Genomic DNA, 23,379 nt, shown 5'->3' on the forward strand with positions numbered 1-23,379 from the left:
TAGTGTTGTTCAAGAGATCATAACAGTCTTGTTTTGTTACGTTATTTAATTTATTTTTGTTATCCATTCTCTAAAATACTATTTTATGACCACATAAACATTTCTTTGTTACAGACCAGTTTTTCATGGGGTGACGGAATTTCTTATTGAAATTTTCAGCAAAAATGCAATTAATCAGAGAAAAAATATATATGTTAGAATACTGGCTAAGCAAGTTTTAATAAATCCAAATACGAATTGTGTTCTGAAATGTTCTACAGGTTGCATTTTTCAATTGATTTATAAATACTATGTAATTAATCAGTTTCCTACTTTATACATAAGACGATCTTTGGTTGCGTCTTGAGTCGTCATAAGTCAGCAACACTGGTACAGTTCTAAAATACGCCAAAAAAGCTGCAAAATCTAAGTCGAAATGGTTACATTGAAAGGGCCGGCCGGGCCAGCTTTACTCATTTGCTTAACAATAAAAGCACACGCTATCAGATTACAGGAAGCCAATAGTAAGTGAGACAGGCTCGAATTATACATGCACAGATAATCCTCGTTAGATTTTATTACGAAACAAAGAAAAAACACCCGCCCGGCCAGCAATGCCTTCATTCAAGTAGGCCTAACGTAAGCCGTTTTTTCTGGAGTCCAATGAAATTCACTCTCAATCAAGAATACATCTTCACCTGGTATGAAAGAAACACTCCTCGCGAGACCACAATGCACGTGTGCTGAGAGCACTCTTCGCGCAAAATGTGATGAGATATTCCCCCAAGGTACGTAAATCTTATCTGCAATCTTTCCGCAGTTCTTGGCTTAAGGCAAAGTCGAGAAACTTAGACTGGAATTTTTTGGTTCACTGAAAATCGACATTTTTTTTCAAAGAAAACTTATGAGAATCCATAGAAAGTTGTTCAAATTACGTAAACGAATTTGAGTTAGCCTGCGCCTGTAACCAGAGCTGTGAATGACTGTAGTAGGGTGACAAAGATCTGGGGCCAACCACCTCCGGTTCAGGTGGGTAGTTATCCAAACGTTGGGTCGACCATGAATAACTGAATAGAGCGAGTTGCCGGGGGGAAATGATCAAGCAAATGTATTCTTCCCATGTAATTGCTAAGCAGGTATCGTTCATGTGAGGGAACTACGAAAGGTATAATCCGATGTTGTCCGTATTCCTGTCTGAGATGTAATTATTCCTTTCTCCAGACCAAAAAGGGGGCGATTATTCTAAAGGGCGATAATTTTCTAGTTTCCCCTACTGTGGGGCTGGGTTAAACTACAGCAAAATTTTCGGCAACTGGACTATCAACTGGACAAGGCCCGTAGGGAACAACGAAATAATGGTTATATTCATGACACCGAAACCCAAACAAGAACACAAACTGACAGCAACATTGCAGACACTCTCATGTTATGTCGAAGCCCAGTTTTGGCTTACAAAGATGTCTGCTTGATAATAAATTGATGGCGAGTTGTGAAATTTGGGCGGGGGGGGGGGGGAGGGGGGAGGCGGAGGCCGAGGAGGGAAAGGTGGGAAAAGAGCGATTACCGGTATTTCAAATGTTGGCTCAAAATGTTCTGGTTCGGCGGGTTATTAGTCTTCAAGGTGGGCAATTATTCGAGAAAATACGGTTTGTACCCTTTCTAATGAAAAGGAGTTGAAGGTCGCAATTAACAATTACCAGCTTCCTTTCCGCTTCAGTCATTATCTGGCTGGTAGGGCGGACATTGTGCACAGCAGATGTGAGGGGCCGAGTGTATTTATTTTTAACATGAACTCCGATCCGCAGACGTGCAATAAGTCGAAATTTCGAAGATGGCGGGTCATCCTTGAGGTCAAGTATCCCTCAAAACCGCCCAACTTTGTTTTGTTTAGCGTTCCTTTTCTGCCTGAAGTAACTTTTTATAACGAACTTATTTGTTTTTAAGGCTAATTTCCCATTAAATAAACTTACAAAGGTCCCTTATTTGAGACCCACGCTTTCGAACCGCAACCAGCTAAGACTGAAAACTATTTTGAGACAAACTATTTTAATCCTCGGGTGTGATATCAAGCAACAACAATGTAAATTCTCCTTACCTGTCTCAATGCGCCTTGTTAGCACCAGTTGGGAGACTTTGGCTCAGATCATAGTGATCAGATTGTTAATTCTCACAAAATAACTTGAAGTGGACACCTGTAGCTTAATTTGTATTGATTATGAGAAGAGAAGTCGGTGGCTTGACAGATTTGAATGGTTAAAAATAAAACAAACAAGACTGTGTGCAGATGCTCTGACAGATTAACATTATTCGTCGTTTTATTTAATTGTTTTTTTAGCGCACGTTAATCATGATTAATTTACTTTCGCTCTTTCTGAGGGAAAACTTCACTCGGTACGTAAGAACATAGCAGTGATCCTCATTTTCCAGCCAATTTTAGGCAGATATCAGCATTCTCTTTTAATCATTTAACAACATAAGCAGAAAACCCGCCGTGTTTTGATCATTTTTATGAAGGTAAATATTAAAAGTAAACACAATTTTCCAAATGTGTATTTTCTCGACCTTCCAAAAGACTTTAGAATAATTCCAGCGCGCCTTTTAAATTGCTCATGTTATTCAATATTTGTGATTAAGGTGGTGATTAATAGTCGTTCGCTTATGACATTAATAACTTAGGGAAATAACTCATATAATTCCATTATTTCGAATATTCTGTCAGTAAACGAACAATTTGTCGTTTACTCTAATAAAGTGGTTGCAAAATGGAAATTGTTCTGTAAACGAGGAAAAAGTTAAAAGTTCCTGCAATATTTTCCCTCGACCCGAATCGAAAGTATTATTAGCGGTAACAGACCGGAAATCCTCTTCTTAAAAAGTCATAACAAAGAGCGTTTGGCAACGCGGGATTTCATAATCCGCGAAGCAGCTTTCATCTCCAGCAGATCACCTGCCCGTCACTTGTGAACGGTCCAATCATGGCCAAGCGGCATCGTCTTTGCTCCGAGTAAGAGACTGGCAGGCTTCCCAAAGCGTCTGAGAAAAAAAAAGGAACACGCAAATATTTCCTGTAAGCTCGCGGGCGGTAAAAAACTCAAATGAAACCCGCGAGCATTGCTGAGTAAGAACCTGTTCGGGAGCGTTGTAAATTATTCGTCGATTTAAGCCACTGGCAGATGTACTTCAGAGAAATGATTTAGCGACCAGCAGGCAAATGCTAGTGGGAACTTGCAAAAGGCTATTGTGCTGTCCTCTGATGATAAAATTAAGATAACAGCTCTTTCAAATAGAATGAAGTGTTTTCCTTTAATACGCGGTTCTTCAATCTAGCCAATGTTTGTTTATACACGACACAGGGCCAAAGATAGCGATCAACCTTTTGAACCCTTGTTTTCTAAGCCTTTTACCATGCACCCCGCGTGCCGAATTTCTTCTTCAACTCTTTCTCAATAAATTCGTAATTGGGCAACGAAACAACTCCATTTGCCGTTTTCGTGGCTTGCGGCAGAATACGACGGCGCAAGAGTGTGAAATTTGGGGGGAATCTAGCGACTTCTAATTTTTTCACCAAGGGTGTAAGACAATTGATTTTGTATACAGGCTGGTATTTGTTCTATTGCCGAAGGGCAAAGTAGGCGGCACTCAAAAGACTTAACAATTTTTTCCCTCTGGCAAACCTCACATGAAGTCATCTTGACGAATAACAACAAAGAGAATATCTTTAAGGACTTTGAAAGAATGATTTTTAAAGGGTGATTTGCCTCAGTTTAGCGAGCGGGAAACGAAGACTCGCGAGTCAAAGGAAAACATACATCATCACCTCCCAATTTTAGTTTGTTTGATGCTTCAATTGTCTCCGAGTGTCACCAATTCACAGTAATTAAACTAATTAGGCCTGCTGCTCTTATCGCAGTGCCAGAAATTGACCAACACAAGCCTTGATTGGTTTACGTTAATTGCCTAAGCAAACTTCAAAGGGAAGAGCCGCCGGCGTCCATCCCATAAGACGTTGCAGGCCCCACCAGCTTCCCTCGTGAAAATTGATGAGGGAGTTTCTAGCTGGTTGCGTTCGGTTGGTGTTCTCCTATTACAGTTTAGCATTTTCCACCTTCCTCTTACAGGTTGAACGCACTGTATATAGCATCTTCGGTACGGAAATGTGAGCTTTACCTGGGTGGAGGTTTGATTCGTCCGATTGTGAGCTCCGTGCGTGATTGTGACGTGAATCTCACAAGCCTTCTGTGTTGCAGGGTACGAGCTCCATAGATCGACGCCATGTAAGACGAGTCCCCCAGTTGAAGCGCGAGTTTTGATTGCAAGCGGTGAATGGTGAATTAAGGTAAGTTGAGCACTTCATTCGCATCGTAACTGTATAAAAGGATCGTCGGTGCTATTTATTTTTGTGCGGTGTCGCTGGAGCCGTGACTTAAGAAACACGTGTGAATAAGGCCGCAATGACACCTTCGAGGACAACGGGCGCGTTTATCCTGGGAATGGGACAAGTTTTTTCCCACTCTTCTCGTGCGGTTTTTTCTGCATTTATTTCGCTGGGAAGTAGAGCTTTGAAAGTTTCGGCTGTCTGTGTTATTGGAGCTATGCTTATGTGGGAGGTATTATTAGAGGAAGCCCCTGAATGCTTGAGTGAGTTTTCGATTGAAATTGCCGTTTTGCATCGCAAGTGCTTGGGGCAAACGCGCGCTCTCATCGAAATAAACACAAATTTACTGGGTTTTTTGACGGGAGCGGTTATTTCCATTTCTTCAATATTCCGTAAGATTGCAGTGCGGTGGCCTTTCACGTGTTGTTCTTTTCTTCAGAGGAGTTTTCGGTGTTTAATCGAAGCATTTCCAGTTAATTTCCTTTGTGGCTCGATCGAAGTGCAGCATGAACTTGCACGCTTGATAACTAATGGATCATTCATTTTACATACAACAACAATACACGTGTTTCATAATCATTATGATTACATTTTACTATTTACGTGCTCTTGTCTTTGAATTCTTTTGTTTAATGTGCCAACTGGACATCGCGAGTTCCTTCGGAAAAAAGAACACTGAATGATTCGAAACGATCGCCCGCAATAATCGCGCGCTCCGGGCTTTCATTTTGATGGTTGTGAATGTCTAGCGCTATTGACAACGGTGGTGGTTTTATGTAATTTTCTCCGATGTGTAATCAGATGTGTGTTTCCTTGGTTTGACGTATTATAGCGATTGTAAAGGCGTAAAATTAGAGAATTTCGACATGTCGTTTTCATTTGCGAAAGTCGCTGGCACGAATGTTATTCCCCTGTAATGAACAAGATAGGTCTGTAGATATAAAACCACTAAATTGCTCTTATCAAAGGCTATCATAGCAACAAAAGTTTTAACCTGTTTAGGGACAATCTTCGAAAATAATTCAAACAGTGTTGTTAAGCTTCGCATCCTACAGAAGATTAACATAATTGCCGTGAAATTATGAGAGGACTTCTCCACACAAAAAGCCGAACAATTACGCACGCCGCTCGCATTGTTCTTAATTGAAATGTTTATGTGAAAAATTTCTACGAGAAAACAAAAAAAACTAAAAAGGCAATTGATAAGCGTTTAGTATTTTAGCACTGCGTGGAATTATTTCACTTTCACGCTATTGTCGGAAGTTTGGTCCCGGTGCGGGCGTAAAATAGGTTCTCCCTTCGCAACACAAGTAAGGTTATTTTCTTCCTGTGGTGTTTATTTTATGTATTACAGTTCCAGAGGTAAATCCCCGACTAGTTTTGGTAGTCGTTAAACTCTTTATTGCAACATTTTAATCCAACTCATTGCCTTTGCAATTCTCTTGTTTCGCTATGCCGATTTGCGGATCGAAAGGGATCTTTTTGAAAATATTACCAACGACCGATCGATGACTTTTTTGATGTCGCGTTTTCTAAGATTATTTTGTCAGTACCGAATCTTTGTAGAAAGAGTTACAATTGGACGTTATTTATTTCTTTTGCAGATAAGTTCCGTAGTGTATGATTTCCATCAAATGCTTTTTTTGAGTACAGGGAATTTTGTATGAGGTACGAGAAATTTAAAATGAAATAATGAAATATCAAAGGGAAATGTAGCTTAAGAGAGAAAAAAACATTATTTTGTAATCGTGTAAGATCTTCTCCTTAAGCACTAACCTACAAAAAGAACTATTGTTTATATGTTCAGGTTCTTTTTCTTCTAGATTAAGGTAGAATCTTGATTATCCAAACTTTAAACAGCAAACATTGGTTTAAGAACAGTTGTTTTGCATGCTGTCAAGAGAGTTTTAATTTCCTTTTTAATCACATGTCCTGTCCAAGCTCCAAAAAGCAAACTTTCTGTCTTTGGAAGTCAAAAGAATCAGTTGGTGAGCAGGCTTGGGAAAACAAGTTTGCTCAGCCACAACACCTGACTTCTGAATTTGTTTTTGCTCTTTGTCATCACATGAAATATCTGTCGTGGTCTTGCCAACGTTTTCTTTCATCATGTTAGCTGAGAGAGAATTAATTTGCGTCTGTATGAATTAGGTTTCCCTTACAGCAATAGTTGAAATGTTCAAGGTTGAAGAAAAAGTGGGGGCATCAAGTGTGAGGATTTCCCTTTTAATTTGACGAGAGGGCTTTGTCTGTTTATTGGGTATTTGCTTTATTTTGAACTGCTCAGCTGTTGTTTAAATCATGTCAACAGTTTCTGTTGATTTTTTGACTTCTTCCATGTAAACAAGAAATACATAAACTTGCTTATGTTACACCAGCAGCTTTGAAGGTGTTTTTAACAAACTTTAAAATTGAACAAAGGTCAATGATTTTATTATTGCCCTATTGCCAAATTTCACATAACAGAAAAACATAACAGTTCATAAACATGCTGTTTTCCAACTTCACAGATCCTTATTGTCAAGCAGTGAAATAAATAGAGACATGACCATCCTTAAATCCACTGCTATATACTATTAAAATTATCACAATAAAGTTGAATGATGTTGAATAATTAACATATTCTGAATGTTATATTTCAACTAGTAATATATTTCAACTAGTAATATATTGCATTTTTATTTATAATATTTGAGTATTCTTTATCTCAATCATTTATTACTGCCTGTTCATTAACTGGTCGTTTAAAAGCCACAATTTGGCAAGTTTCTATTGAATTCCCCTTCATAACCTTTTCCTTCAAAATTTCAGTCAGTTTTCTCTTACTAATATAAAAAGATCTTTCTTGAAACAAAATAACGTGGCTTGTTAACTACCATTTTAAATTTGTCCCAGTTTTTTAGGGGAATATATAACTAATGAAGTAGGTGACCTTTTAATCTACTGGCATATTTTCGTAAGCAGACAATAGACTAGGGCACAACAAGTGTAGATTCTAGATCAAGGTGCTTAAAAAGGGGATGAATTGAAGGTGTTATTGAGTTTTGTCTTGGTTCCTTGAGCCTTGTTCTGTTTTTTAGCAAACATAGTTGCCCCCTCCAGGATCTCCCACTGTCATTTTTCAATGCAGTAATCCATGACAAATGTTGTTCAAATGTGCTCAGACATGATTTGGGAATCTGCTTAGAACTACAGCTGAGGAGTAAATAACAAAAGTTCATTGTAATGACTCCTAATAGTTATTTATTAATTCTGTGAGACATTATTTTTGTTAAACACATGTAATCAAGAGGTAGTACTATATAGTACTCAACAACAGCTTGTCAAAATCCATTTCTTGAACTTTTTTCCGTTAATAATAAAGATTTAATGTGGCTGATATAAACATGTTTACGAAAATAAACTATAAGAAGTCTTGACATCCATTGTACTTGTTAAAAACACTTAACCCAGTTTTATTCCTTCAAGCTAACTGCCAAGGAGAACTAGCCTGGACATCAAATGTTTCAGATTTGCAGCCCAAGATATTTCCCTGCCATGCGATCCAAGGTATAATATAATACAGTTAAATTAAACTATTAAAAGTATTAAATCATAAACTTATAACTTATACAGGCTGCTTCATAAATATTAAAATTATGTAAAGGTGTTGTTGCAGATTTTTGGTTAATCTGAGTAATTTCCCTGGGGAAGGGACTCAACCTTTTAAATCCAAATACAAAATGTAGTGTAGTTTGATTACGGCTGGGCTTCTTAAGCTACCTTTTAATGAGATACATGACCTAAGTAGTAGTTAGAGAAAAGACAATACTAGATGATAAAAACTTACAATATGGTAGTCTTTTCATTGTCCATTGCCTTATTTTGTTTTTTTGTTTTGAAAAATGTATGATTATAACTTTAAGAAATCTCTTGTTCTGGTTTTTACTGCAAACCCTATCATTGGAATCTTGTAAAGCTGAAATCGCAAAGAGAGCAGTTTTCATGTTTATGAAAGAGATGTCGGCAAGTATTGAATGCTACCGTTGTGCGTTCACAGGGTGCAAATAATTCACTCTTTCCTTGAACATTGCACAATGATGGGCAAGTGATTTTGCTCTATTGCTTGTTATGATCCTGTCATACAAGAGACAACACAGTTATCTCAAAAATATTATGATTTAAGTCTTCACACCTTGTTGTGATCTGAACCTTAAGACAAGAGACAACACTATGTTAAAAATATGATTTAACTCTTTACTCCTTGTTTTGATCTTAACCTTAATACAAGAGTCAACAGTATGTTAAAAATATTATGATTTAACTCTTTACCCCTTGCTGTGATCTTAACCTGAATAGAAGAGATCACATAATGATCTCAAAATGATTAAGTCTTTATTCCTTGCTATGATGAAGGACCTTTGGCCCATTGGTTATAGTGTGTGCTGATCTCTGGATTTAACAGTCCAGGTTCAATCATCATGATGTGTTCTCATCAGGCATGACACTTTACTGTCACAGTACCTCTCTCCACCCAGGTGTATAAGTAGTTACCAGAAAATTGTAGGGACAACCTGACAGAATGCTGGGAACTTGCCATGAACTAGCATCCCATCCAGGGAGAGGGGGTGGGGGCAAGACTTCTAGCTGCTTCATGTTTCTAAAATCAGAGATAGAGGCCTAGAGCTACATAGATACATGCTAAACAAATCTTCTAATCTTCATACAAGAGACCACACAGTTATTTCTGTGCTTTTAACTTTTTAATTCAAGAGACAATCACTATCAATGGTGAACAAAACCTTGAATTTGAGAAATCATCTTTTGGGCTTATTTGACACATATCACTCTTCATTACCAAAGAAAAATTTGTAAACAAAGAAAATTGAGCACATTGTGAAAATTCTTTAAGTGTTTAAACCCACTGTGAATCTGTTGCTAAGTTAGTTGACATGTAGTTTCACCTAAAATTTGGTCAATTTGAGACTGTTAGTGTACCAGACTTAAATAAAAATAATGAACTTTGAGGAAAATCTTGAAAAATCTGGCAAGAACTTTGGAGATCTGTGAAGATCTGTGAAGTTCAGCATAAGACTTATCCCCTGTAATTGCCAAAACATGTGGGTAATTGTCAGAATGTTTGCCCCAATAACTCACACTGTTACCAATTTGGTACATCTGGTTTTGATTTCCCCGGTCCAAGCTTTCTATGTGTGTACTTTGATAAAATTATACTGACATTCCAGAAACCATTTGTCACAAAAGGTAGAAGAAGACATTTTTTGATGTTCACATTTAGGTCTTGTACATAGTCAAAAATAGCAACAAAAGCTTCTTGGTATTGTAAGTCTTGCTTTGAGAACAACTGAATAGTTGTTAAAAAACAGTGGATGTATTCTCTGGTAACCACCTGTACTTAACCCCTGAACGTAGATAACTTATACAGTTTTGTGACCTCAACTTTCACAGTTTTGTGACCTCTCCCTGTGTAGTATACAAGTGTATCAGCATATCTTCCGAAAAACACAACAGAAAACAGATGATCACATCCTTGTAAGCTATAGAACTAAGCTGAAAATTTGAAATTAAAACTGTTGCAAACATTCCTTTTTCTATTCTCTGCCCTTCCACGTCTTCTCATAGACACAAAAATGTTCTTGGAGAAAAAAGATTACTCTGAGAAATGTGTTGTTTCTTCTCCTACCTGTTGTAAACTTAAGTTTTGCAGAGACTGCATTTTTTGTACTTTCAGTTTTTTCCAACCAATATGCCTGAAATCTATGCCACATTTTTAGAGGTGTATACTCTGGTAGATATCTTAAACACCTCATTAAATATTCTTGATGTTTGCACTTGCCGTTTGAAGAACAGACTGCCTGGGCTAGTATCGCTTCAATTCTGTCCCAAGGTCTGGGTACATTTTGCATTACATCAAAAGGTGCTACACCATTAAGTATATGCATGTCATAACAGTGGCTGAGTAAACAGCTGTCTCTATTTATGAAGTTATCTGACGCCCTGTCCACACATATCCGGATATTTTTTAATCCGCAACTTTTTCTTTCCAGATACCGTTTCCATCCACATGCATCCGGCAAATTTGGCGGTGAATCCAGATATTTTTGAACCCGCTCTCCAGAGTGGATAAAAATAAATCCGCAGTGAATCTGATAATGTGTGGACGGTGAATCCGGATATCATCGGATGCGTGTGGACAGGCGAATTCGATTTGAATGCGCTATGTGTGGACAGGGAAATTTTTGAATCCGGAAAGAAAAAGTTGCGAATTCAAAAATATCCAGATACGTGTGGATGGGGTGTGAGATTCCAGCTACAAAATTCAGTATTGATCTTGAAACTCTGCAAAGACTGTTGTACTAGACTGAAACCCTGATCAGTAACTGATGTAACTTACACCCAAATCTTCTCAACCATGCAAAAACAATAGGGCAATCCTAGCTAATGTCATTGTTTTATATTTTGTCTCTTAAGCATATGACTTTGTGTAGAGAATGCGTCATGCTAAATGCAAATCAACTCTAAGCAGATAACCTTAGTGCATGGTGAAAGTTTTAGTTGTTTGGAGGTAGTATTAAAGGAGATATTGGCTTTCAAAAACTACAAAACATTTTAGGTGGCAAAAAGTGCTAATGAGCCCATTCATTCTTTGTTAAATTTTGAATAACTTTGAAACCTGCATTGGACAAAACGTTTTCAATATATCAGGCTCGAATTCCTTGGGACAGTCAATCAATACTATGACCTTTCAATGTATTTAGAACTGATATTTTTGTCCCTTGATCAGAAACTGAATTGCTTATGCTAATGAGGCAAGTATTGTAAACAAAGATTGGACTGTTGTAGAAACACCACACAAATATTTGTTGTTTGAACTATGTGTTGTGCATCATCAGTGGGGAATCTTAGTTGAATAGGTGTCTGAAGGGAAAAGTCCATTGACTTTGGTTAGATTTTTACTCACCTGGCAGTTCTGGCAGAATCTGATGTTCTTTCGCATTGTTCTTGTTCCTCAGGGGATGGCAACGGATCAGGTACAGGCGGAGTCGAGTGGTGTCCTGGAGACAATACCTGTAAGTTATCACATGGACAGGTAACAACATCAGCAAATGAAGCGTCTGCGCAGTCGGACAGTATGCGTCATGAAAAAATTTTTAAAATGTAATATACTGCATATTTTTCAGTAGCATGAAATAACGGGCAAACAGAACCAGATGGCTTTGCTGTTTTTGCTACAGGTTTTCGAGACTGGCTATCAAAGTATTTTGATAAACAGATGCTCTTGAGCAGCCGAGTTTGAGTAACATAAAGTTCTACAGCAAAGGAAAAAAGCAGTATAATTTTATCTGCAATGCTGTAATGTTTGCTGTAACGAATGTATTGTTTTAGTGCTTTCGGTAAAATCTTTTGTTTTAATGTTGGTCAATTTATTCCTCAGGCAAAAAGGGCTAGGCAAGAGAACAGCGACAATGAAAAAGAAAGGTGATTCTTTCTTTGTTTTAGTGATAGCACTAGTCAGAGTAATGTACTTGCTGGAGGTACAATGGTCCTATGGCTAGTGTTGTACACTCCAGATGGAGTGATACAGATTTGAGCTCTGGCTGGTATCATTGTACATTGTTTTCTTCAGATATTTCAAGACACTTACACAAACTTTCACTACCCACAAATGACAGTGGCCATGGCCCACAAAAGATGTTAAAAATACTTGTTTATTTATGGGTGCTATGCCCCTCCCTGCAAGGCACCAGTCTCACTTCCCTTTATATCTATTTAATTAGGTACACGACCCCTCAAGCATGTAGTGCTTAGATGATAATCGTGTTTTAAATAAAGGGTTTTACTTACTTAATTTACTTACTTTAGCAGTGATGAGTCCAGTCAAGGTGGATCTCCTGTTCATCACCCCGTCAATGGTGCCACACGAGATGGTAAGACAGTGATCACAGGTCAGGACGCAGAAAAAAATGATCCGTCATGGGACGTGGGCACAGTAGGTGAATCTGCTATTGCTGTCACTAGTGCTGATCTTGGTGTTGGAGGACCTAATGTTGTCGCACCAGTATCCACGGCAACACTAAGCTATCCTTCGTCTGATGGTTCTACCACCATGACAAACTTGGATGGTTGCAGCTTTGGGAATCAGGCGGCAATTGCATCTGGGGTAACGGACAGCTCTGGACAGTACCAACAGCTGTCGGGACAATACACTGCGAATACTGCTGGCTATTATGGCCAGCGGCCATATCCTCATATTGTTCCTGCTCCACAACCTGGGATGCAGCAGTATAAGACAACGGGAGGTGTTATACAAGGAACAGGAATAACACAGGTCGCAGGGTACGTATATCCCCAGGCAGCGTCCCAAGGTGGATACCCCATGGTACAGACTGTAAGGTACCCAGCAGTGAACGCATCAGGTAAGACTGCAGCTGATTCTCGGAATGTTTCTCAAGGAAAAGCCCATGGAGGCAATATCCCTGATATATCAACTCTTCGACAACCAGCAGGGTCGTATGGTAATCCTTACGGAACTGTCACATATCCTGCCATTATTCAGTCTGGCCAGACAGTGTATAGTAATCCATATCAAGCACCCTACGGGACAGCTTACGTAGCATCAACAGGAACGCCGACATCTAGCACCACAGCTTATACTGTTCAACAGTCTGATCAAGGTTCTTTTCAATATGGATATACTACAAGTAATCCACAGACTTACCCATATAACTACCTCAACACTCCACCGCCAGCGTATTCACCTTCACAGTACATTGGGCAGATGAACAATACACCGCCCCCTAATGCTGTAGCTGGGCCAACCAGCAGTTATCAACTCACTCAGCTTGTTACCGGGCAGGCAAATCAAGGTGTGACAACCAATGGAGAAAGAACGCACACTGCGAGTACAGGTATGTTGGCTGCTGATAGAATTAGCAATGAAATTCAATTCCAGAGGCTTGTGGCTCACCATTACTGATATTGGACACTGATTTCTGTAGAATGATGTGACCAGAAAGGTAGTTACCCCCACCCCTTCCTTAGATGGGGTACAAGTCTATCACAAGTTCCATTTACTCCCAGTATTTTGCTTGTTTGCTTAACACTGTGCTTGTACCTGTTGATCCTCTAGGGTAGTGAGAGACAGGGATAAAGTGTAAAGAACTCTTTGCAAGAACAAAGAACCTCTCCATTTGTTTATGGAGATTTCAGTGCATGTCTAGCTATTGGCAGCTCATTGTAGGGCACCTATTGGAGAAGGGATGCTAAATAGGGACGGGGCACTTATTTCTTTTAGATCATCTACATCTGAATGTGATACAATAATTAAATGAAGTACAAATAACAGATACTTTGACTCAAGGACGGCAACAAAAGGGGCCCTGACGGTCATACCGTTCATTATTGCATTCAGATGAGAAAGCAGACCTCATATTGAATTCATTTGTCCTATGTCAATGGAAGGGGGCACTTAGTGGAATAGGGGTGCTTAATATAAAATGGCACTCAAAGGGGAGTGTTCATTAGAAAGGGGGTGCTTATTGGAAGGCTTGATGAAATCACAACTGTAAGGATTATTTTTTCAAGAAGTATATACTTCCCAGCAAATGTGTGATAGAAGACTTGATCAATATTCTCAAAGACCCATTCTTTAATGAAAATCTGTTTTCTTCTTACCAGTTTTCATGAATTTACTTAAGGTCTCCTTTGGAGAATCTACTCTCTCATGAGATGATGAGCAAATTCTATTTTCTGTCTACTGAAATCTTATGTGAAAGAACAGCTTTCTGTTGTTTTTTGGCATAACTTTCCCACAAACTGCTGGCTTTCATGTAAACAAAAATGTGTGGCTGAAACAACAGCAAAGAAACAAGTGCTTGCAATCTCTTTGAATTTAAATCTATTTGGTTTGTAAATTTTTTGTTTTCTTTATCAACAGTAAGTGCCCTTAGAAAACACTCAACTTTTTAAATTAAAAGATCAAGCACTTTCTGAAAGTTATTTTAAAAGATATTAAAGATAGTCGGTTGAATCCTCTAGCGAACAGATTGCTTTTTGTAAGCAGCAGAAATTTGGGTTTTTAAGTAGGAATTTTATTTTGTCATGCTTTGGGTTTGTCTTAACTTGTTCTAACATTGAAATATTTCTGTATCAACCAAATATTATTGCCATTTGTTTTCTAAGCAGCATCTTCTGTAGTACTGTTATGGGTTCCTTTATAGGTGAGGAAATTATCCATACTGTATCTATCATGCTTTTGATTGTCTTACCGCCAGAAAGAAAAGCAGCATCGCTTCAATACTCATACAGATTTTCAACAAGTCAGAAGTCCTTATTGATAATTTTTTTATGTTCTGGTACCAGATCTATGGATTTGTTAGTTTGTTGCAATTAAAGACATTCTCTGCCCTGAACAGGGATTAAAAAAAAAAGAGTTTGTTGTCAGTAGTAAATAACAGGAAGAGATTCTTCTAAAATTGGGTTTTTTGTAAAATTCTACTGTCCTTAATAAAACCTTTTTTGGAGTGAGTTAAACAAACCCTATGTACTAATCTAAGAACTGGATCAAGAAGTATGGAGAATTTTATCATTACGAACTCATAGTTTGTTGCAAAAGGGAATCAGTTTTGTCGTAATTTAAATAGAGGGATTTCTTTTTCTTTTTTCATGACATGTGTTCCCTTGATGTAGAGCATTGTTTAAATGGAAGTCCATTTAATGGTACAAATGTTTACTTTAAATTCTAATGAATTAACAAGTCTCCTGTGGAGGCCAAGAAACCATTAGTGGCACATATGTTGTTTTCAGTGTGAGTGAGTGTTGTTGTGTACATCTGCGTGCTCAGACAAATTTGATGTCAGTTTGAATTGTTGCGGTATTGCTGTGAGGGTACAATCACTATAGTTGCTATCTGTACAAATGTTTTGATGGCTGGCTTCAAAATGGAAAAGTCTTTTTATTTTTGTGGATGAATATTAATTAAACAAGGACAGGAAGAAGTCCATTAACATGAACAAACAGCTGTTTGCTACATTAAGTGAATCTGATGGAGTTGATTAAAATTACAATGGCATAACAACTTAACTGGAACCACACATGTACATAGACATGTCTGCCTCTCAGTTTTACTCCTTGTTTTTGTTTTAGCTAGGCAGGAAGTTTGTGGAGCAAGGGAAATGAATTTCATCTTTGTTTGGCTTGTGTTGAGAGATGATCACTTAAAAACAGCCAATACTAATTGGCCAAAGCCTTCTGTATTTTATTAGGTTTACTAAAAGCTTTAGCAGACTTTGAGGAGTCCATGTATACACATACTTGAGAAAACAAATAATGCAAAGCAGCTCTTTTCAGTTTTATGTCAAAAGAGGCGTTTTATGTAAATCAGTAGTTATTTTTTGAAAATATTGGTGTTTTTTTTTCAGGAAAAGGGAAGAGACAATTGAATGAAAACAGTTTTTATTTTGCTAGTGAATAGATGTTTTAATTTCTTTTTTTTTCCTTTTTTTCTGTTTAATCAGAATGCGAGTGTATTCATCTTTATTCTTAAATAATAAAAAAACAAACATGGAAGTCACTTTTTGCTATGAATGCAAATGGCCTTTAAGAACAGGAATTGCTTTTTACTGTAGAAACGTTTGCATGTATATTTTGCCATTTTTCTGTTTGAAGTGCTATCTATCTTAATCAAGCTGCATGTTATGGAATATATTACACTGTTATTGCATGCTGCAAGTTGAGTTACCAAGATGATAATATTTTTCTGTCTAAAATGAGGTGCCCTGGTTTCTAGTCACAAACTGTTGTTAGAACTTCCAACATTATTACTCTATGGGTTAAGGCATGTCATTGTCATGCCACTATGATGCTAAAATTAGTAAAAGATGAACAAATCTCCTGCTGTGGTATGTTTTGTGTCACCTCAATGAATACAGCAGCTTCATTTCAACCCGGTTGTGGGTTCGAATCCCACTGAGATCTTGCAAAAACAAAACAATCACTAGCGTTTGACTAGCCTAGTAGAGTGTTGTGGGTAAGATCAGAGGCTTGAACATTCTCCTTCAACAGGAGGGGTTCATTATTCTGACTAATCTCAGAGTTTAATTTTGCTTTCTTTTAGAGCAGTAGTAATTACTGTAAGATTTCCAATCTTAGACATCCATACATGCATATTGTGTAGTATGATTGCTGACATAGCCTGTGTTACAGCCACTCTCCCTGAAAGAAAAATTGTAGAGAGCATCTATGGTGCTGTCAGTAATCATGTAATATATCTAATTTTGTTGACACAAAATGCTGATTACCTCTGTTAATCTGGCTTTTAGACTTCAAAGTTGTGAATGATTGTGGACTTGACGGCCAACTCTCAAAATATTTGTCAATATTTTAACTACAAATGATTATCAATCAGCCAGGTCATTTTCCACACATTCCTGGAAGAACCAGGTGCCTGGAACACTATCAACAACAGTAACACACAGGCACGTCTCTCTGATTTTCTCTTTTGGGGAGGGGCAGCTGGAACACAGGCTATTGCCAACACTATTCAGGTATATCACGTTTTACATTACCAGCAAAATACCCTGTGATGCAGGCTCCAGTAGCCGCATCAGCAATAGTTTTTGAACTCATTTCTTGTAAATTATTTTCATCCTAAGGTAATGCCACCATTCAGTATTCACCGAACCTACCATCCTCCCCAAGTCCTCCTCACTCACCCGGCACAGGAACAGACACCCCCCTGAACAGTGTCACTATGGTTTCTGCAAATGTTGGAATGCCTGGACAGGACGGAGTGCAGGTCCTTGTTGATTCAGGAGGGACAACACCAGGAATGTTAGTCCAAGGAGCAAACAGAGGGCGTGGCCGAGGGGGGAGAGGTGGAAGGGGACGGGGTGGTGGCAGAGGAAGAAGATCAACTTCTGGACCTCCACCTGAGATCGACCATAACATTGAGGTAAAGGTATTAATTATCTCTTTGTAGTTGCATATGACATTTTAACTAAATATTCTTCCCAGAAGGTCCAGGATTTAAAATGAGCATTTGTGGAAAGGCTTTTTCAAAATGACTAGTGGTGACAAAGTAATAAATATCAGTATTATTTATTTTTTTTACCATTGGGTTTATCCCCTAGTGAAACATGTATTTGAACATTTTTATCAACCTTAACTTTCAATTTCGGACTCTTATCTGTCAAAACAAAGCCAATCTATGTGTATGTAAGTTTGGGTGGTGCCTTAATGGGGGTAAAGACAATAGAAAAACCCTTACAGGGACAGCCAATAGGTGGCCATGGATGCTTAATAGAGTTGGTCAGTTGATAAGGGTTCTATTTACAGTATTTAACGGACAATAATTTCAGATAACTGAGAACTGGCCACTTAATGTAGTAAGGGGTGGCCACTCGTGTACATGTAATAGGAGGCCACTTAGTAAAGGTTTAACTGTATATATTTATGCATGTGTTTGTTGTGGTTACTTGTCGCTTAGCCACTTTTTTAGTTGTACCACATGCCTTATTTAACTGACTGTGTTAATTTTTTTTATGTTTTAGCGGATCTTTATATGGGATCTGGATGAAACTATTATTATTTTCCATTCGCTTTTAACGGGAACTTTTGCTTCAAAGTTTGGCAAGGTAAGAGATTTCAAAGGTTTCAAAAATTGAAGTTTGAAATGTGCTAAGCCTGTCGAAACCAATATTTATATGAAGCTGTCTAATTTTGTCCTGCAGTGCAGTGCATTATTAAAAGTCTGCATATGAGCCAATTGGCCCATCAGGTCAGAGTTTATCCTGGTTTCTGTAGCATGAAGCGACTAGGAGTATTTCTACACTCCCTGGATGGGATTTTAGTCCATCGCAGAGTTATCCCCAGCATTTAATTTGCCGGTACCCATTTATAAACCTGGGTGGAGAGGAGCACTGTGAGAGTAAAGTGTGTTGCTCAAGTGCACAACACAATGACCCGGCCAGGACTCAAACCCAGACCTCTCAATTTGGAGTCGAGCACACTAATCATGAAGCCACCACACCTCCTCCTTAGTGCATCACTACCACACCTTTTAAACCTGTGGTTCTTACAATCTCTTGTTGCATGTTTATTCCACAGGATGCTCCAAACTCAGTGTCATTAGGACTTCGCATGGAGGAAATGATTTTCAATTTAGCAGATACACATTTATTTTTTAATGATTTAGAGGTAAGATTGAGAGTTTCAATAAGCTCCGATTCTCATTCACTGATCCAACCCTGAAAAAACAACAAGAAATAAAACAGGAGAATTGGAAGATCCTTTGGGCAGTCTTGTACATCATAACAAATGGCGCGAATGTGTGATTTGCATGATGGCGCCATTTGGCTACAACTATCAGAATCCTTCACTCGTTCTGTTTCTTATGCTTAACCCCACTGGGGCTACAAAATTTAAATCATAAAGAAAAAGTGTAAGGAATTCTGGGAGTTGTAGTCAAATGACATCAACGTGCAAATCTGCTATTGGTTTTCTTTATGAGCCAATGCAAAATTGTAGCTCAATGTCACATTTGGTTTTCAGGACTGTGATCAAGTGCACATTGATGATGTTGCTGCTGATGACAATGGACTAGATTTAAGGTATAGTTGTGTGTACCTGTCCTTGTGGTTTTGTAGATCAGGCAGAGAGTGAGCTATTCAGTCTCTTGATGATATTCACTCCAGAACATCTTTGCCTGTGTGCAGTACCTACAATTTTGAGGGAGACGGATTTCATGCTGCTGCTACATCAGCCAACCTGTGTCTGGCCACTGGTGTCCGCGGCGGAGTAGATTGGATGAGGAAACTAGCATACAGATACAGACGAATCAAGGAAATCTACAACAGCTACAGGAATAATGTAGGAGGTAAGATGGGGTTCATTTCTGTAGTAAGTAATGCGTTACGTAGCACAGCAGGTAATTGACCTTAGTCATAGTTACCTCGTGGCTGGAGGGATCCCATGTGAAAAGGTTGGGAGCACTGCCTCTGTCCAAGTGACAAAACCCATCTTCTGTCTTTCTCTCTCCACTGTTCTCCTCCATGTATCCATTCCCCACCCCCCATGGATTTTGTTGGTAGTCCAATGGTATCTTAAAGTGGTCAAATAAAGGTTGAACCATAACCAGATTGGTCTTTTTTAGGGGTTTTATACAAATTTTCCAGTGAGACTAGCCACTTTTCAACAAGCATTCTGACCTTTTCACATGGTATTTCCCTTCCCCTCCCCAGGGTGTACCTGCTGATACAGACAATTTTCATTGTGTAAACCTGCTTCCACTTCTCATGGTCTTCACTCTTTTAAGTATTTTGCTTGCAAAACTTGGAACTCTCTACCTGAGAACTTAAGAATGGAACCTACTTTAACTGGTTTTAAATGCCTTGTAGAAACAGTCTCCTTTCAGGTATAATTGCTGATTACTACACTAATTGTTTGTTTTATAAATATTGTAGCCAAACATAATTGTTAGTAGTGAAGTACTTTTTGTTTTTATATTTGCAATGTTTATTTTCCTCGAAGATAAAAGCTTTTTAGCTACCTGTAAATTCGAGTCAGAAAAAATAGTCATGTAAGTATGTACACTGCATTTCTGAGTGAGAACAGGTTTCATGAATGGACTGATGTCACTCAGCATGATTAACCACAAAGTAGGGCACAAAAATCTAAATAATATTGTTGAGATATTTTGCCATTGTTATTCCCTTGAAGGTCTTCTTGGTCCAGCTAAAAGGGAAACATGGCTACAGCTGCGTATGGAATTAGAAGCAACCACAGACTCATGGCTGACTCTTGCCTTAAAAGCGTTAACACTCATTCACTCCAGGTAGCGACAGAGTTCTGAGTTATGCTGAAACTTTCTCACACATTTTTTCACTCTTCGCAAATGAACAAACATTCTCTTTTTGACACATTGTTGGATTTGTTTTCGTTGCACTTATCATCCCCATTTTTCCATCTGCAGGTCAAACTGTTTAAATGTTATGGTGACAACCACACAGCTTGTTCCTGCACTTGCAAAGTGTCTTCTGTATGGACTTGGTGGGATTTTTCCACTGGAAAATATTTATAGTGCTACTAAAGTTGGTAAGTGGTAATGATGTAAAGGAAGATTTTAAAGGATATGTAGAACAAACTTTTCAGTAGACTAAAATAACATAAATCCTTGAATTAGTGGACAGGGCACTTATTTCAAAGTTAGGAGAAGACAGGGGGTACTTATTTGAGGAGGGCGCTTAATCCAGGTTTTGTGGGGGGGGGGCTTATTTAATTTTTTGCCAATCGCGGTCACATATGATCGGTTATTTTGTAATACATGTATGTGTTAGTCGTGCTGCTGCACAATGTTGGTTGGACTTCAGGCATTGAATCAACAGATCTCTGCTACCATCCTTTGCGACAGTCAATGTGCAGAGCTTGATTGAGTCGATAATCACTTGCTTGTGATTGAACATGACCAAAACTATACATCCTTTGTTGTCCCAGTACTTGTCCATAACACAGGGGAAGTGGAGGGGGTGCTTATTTGAGGGGAGGTGCTTATTTTTAATTTTTGCTGATAGGAGGGGTGCTTATTTGAAAGGAGTGCTTATTTGAGAGGGGACGCTAATTCAAGGATTTATGGTAGTTTGTTTATGGTGTCGCAGATTTGCAAATCACAGTTTACATGGTCAGGATTTCCTTTGTTCTCTTTGTTTTTATAGGAAAGGAAACCTGCTTTGAGAGAATCTCAAATCGATTTGGAAAGAAATGTACATATGTAGTTGTAGGAGATGGAAGAGACGAAGAAATGGCAAGCAAGCAGGTAAAGTTATCTTGAATTGAACACTGTAACAGTCAGCTTTTTGAATGTGTGGTAGGTAAGGAAGATATTGACCGTGGGTCTGGTTTGCTTGGAAAGAATAAGTTTGTTTGTTTTGTTGTGTTATGGAATCCTACACATAGAATAATTTATGTCCAAAAAGGCTGACAGTAGCACCCCTCTGAAGTGGCCACACCCATTTAGAAGCATCGCTGACTTACATTTTGTGTAAAAGTGTAATACTGATCATTGTTTTGAACTTTACAAACTCTGAAATCACCCCTCTTGCCTTAGTATGAGTTTTTGTCCGCGCACGTAACTTCAGGTGATTTTAATTAGCCAGTCGTGGCCCAGAATGTGCTAGCGCACACATTTGAACTTCGCTGTTGTAATTTTGTAGATTTTCATCTTTGCTGTATTTTCTTGGCGTGTTTAAGATTTTAGGTCAGCCTTGCCACTGTTTCTGGAGTTTTGAGTCTAGCTTCTTCACCTTTTTTAGCCATTGTGATTCGTCGTTTATTGTATGTTCCGGATTACGTGGCTGGTTCATTAAATAGTTCGTTTATTTGGAGTCTGAGCCTACAACTCACTGAATACAATTCCCAACAATCATCACCTATCATCACTGAAGCCAACATTTAAGGCCTTCACATTAATCTGTACTTTTTTGTTTCAGATGGGATTTCCTTTCTGGCGGATTGGCACCCACACAGATTTAATAAACCTTCACCATGCATTAGATTTGGGACATCTCTAGAGGATTTAATAATTATCAAAGACTTGTTATATCATAACTTAGAGTTATTCTCCATTTAAGGGAAATAGGGGAGGAATGAACCACAAATGTTACAGAGATACAAGATGACAATGCCATGTATTGAAAATACATATTGTGTGGGAGGGTAGGTCGGAGGTCCAAATTTTACGTCTGTGAATTCTATCTCTTTATGCAACCAATAACCTAAAGTGGAAGTTTATTTAGAGATTGAGTTCTTGTTTTCTTACAAAACTAATATTCGTTTTTAAGCCCTTTTACCCCTAAGAGTCCTGAAATTTAAAATTAGGGGAAAAAATCTCAAATGTCATTTTGCTCAATAGCAAAAGATAAAGAACACCGCATAAACGTGCTGCTTGATAACATTCATCCAAATGGTAGTACTAGTGATTCATCCACAGACTTGGAAATTAGAACCAATTTGTACAGCATAAGAAATTTCTACTCGATAGCTTTGAAATATTGGAGCTGTGTCAATTTACGTAGTCTCTGTCTCTTGGGGTAAAAAGGTTAAGGATATGGTTGATGCTAGAACGTGTAACTTAAAAGCAAAATTTTTGTGTCATACTTGCAGTCTTGCCATGGCCAGGGAGGGATGATCACATGCATTTATATAACTATATTATAAAGCAGAATATCTGTACAGCTTTTGTAACGTAGAGGCCGGACAATTTGTAAGGTTTTGTTTCATAAAGTGTCAATCATTCTTTCTTAGTCGCTGGCTTATTGGTCTCTTTCGTAGCCATTACATGGGTTGTCACGCAATGTTTGTTACACCGTTACTGTCACGCAACGTCTCACCTAGAGAATCGCCTCGAGGCGACCCAAATAAAGGTTTCGCAGGAGACGAGCTTCGTAGAACGTGACGAGAGTCTGGTTTTTAGCCGAGAAAAGAAATGTTTTGTTTTGCCATTGTGATCTGGCCGTTGATTTTTCTAGTTTGTTTTTGCGCATGCGCCTAAAGAGTTAATGTTAGAGAAGAAATGAACATTCTCGTCCCCAGAGGCCGCGCTCCTTTTGGTCAGCACCAAGAATCGCGACCTCTGGCCGGATCCAACACCGGAAGTCCGCGATTCACGGATTTCCCGTCACTGCGCATGCTCAGGGTCAAGTCTGGCAAATCTGATTGGTTCCAGTCTCATTCTATTGTGTTTGCAAAGCCAATCAGAACCGGAACCTCACTTGACCTATCCAGAGGTCGTGATTCTTGGTGCTGACCAATAGGAGCGCGACCTCTGGGGACGAGAATGAGAAATTGAAAGAAAATAATGTGAAAATTTCCTCTTCAGAATGGTCAAATTATTACATATTATATATTGAATTTTATATATAAATTCATCTGTATATTGTCAAATTGGAATTCAGAGTATCAGTCTATGAAGTATGTAACATTTGGGAATGCCAATAAAACTATCAAGTATTCCTTTATTGGAGTAACATGAACGG

The 23,379-nt window shown here is 38.4% G+C and overlaps 1 protein-coding gene across 10 annotated transcripts; it reads left to right on the forward strand.

The window, feature by feature from the left end:
- The first annotated feature begins 401 nt into the window (after positions 1-401).
- LOC145463659 (uncharacterized) lies at positions 402-23,376 on the forward strand. 10 transcript variants are annotated; one of them, XM_081447422.1, is made up of 16 exons: positions 3,415-4,125; positions 4,227-4,315; positions 5,959-6,022; positions 7,820-7,900; positions 11,365-11,421; positions 11,787-11,830; positions 12,215-13,260; positions 17,005-17,303; positions 17,902-17,985; positions 18,458-18,547; positions 18,902-18,960; positions 19,045-19,226; positions 20,069-20,183; positions 20,322-20,443; positions 21,061-21,161; positions 21,835-23,376. In XM_081447422.1, the coding sequence occupies exons 4-16, from the start codon at positions 7,853-7,855 to the stop codon at positions 21,913-21,915; spliced, it is 2,328 nt and encodes a 775-aa protein (XP_081303548.1). In that variant the 5' UTR covers positions 3,415-4,125; positions 4,227-4,315; positions 5,959-6,022; positions 7,820-7,852; the 3' UTR covers positions 21,916-23,376. The 10 variants fall into 10 exon arrangements, with proteins under 10 accessions (XP_081303551.1, XP_081303548.1, XP_081303549.1 ...); XM_081447425.1 differs by lacking the exons at positions 3,415-4,125; positions 5,959-6,022 and adding an exon at positions 402-767; XM_081447423.1 differs by lacking the exon at positions 5,959-6,022 and having other exon boundaries at positions 3,415-4,156.
- The last annotated feature ends 3 nt before the right edge of the window (positions 23,377-23,379 follow it).

Source organism: Orbicella franksi, chromosome 12, assembly GCF_964199315.1.
Source record: "Orbicella franksi chromosome 12, jaOrbFran1.1, whole genome shotgun sequence".
Lineage (NCBI taxonomy): Eukaryota > Metazoa > Cnidaria > Anthozoa > Scleractinia > Merulinidae > Orbicella > Orbicella franksi.

Coding starts and splice junctions, on each gene's coding strand:
- LOC145463659 (XM_081447425.1), top strand. CDS start 7,853: ATGTTTCAGATTTGCAGCCCAAGATATTTCCCTGCCATGCGATCCAAG. Junction 7,901..11,364: donor TCCCTGCCATGCGATCCAAG/GTATAATATAAT, acceptor CTTGTTCCTCAG/GGGATGGCAACGGATCAGGT. Junction 20,444..21,060: donor TTATAGTGCTACTAAAGTTG/GTAAGTGGTAAT, acceptor TTGTTTTTATAG/GAAAGGAAACCTGCTTTGAG.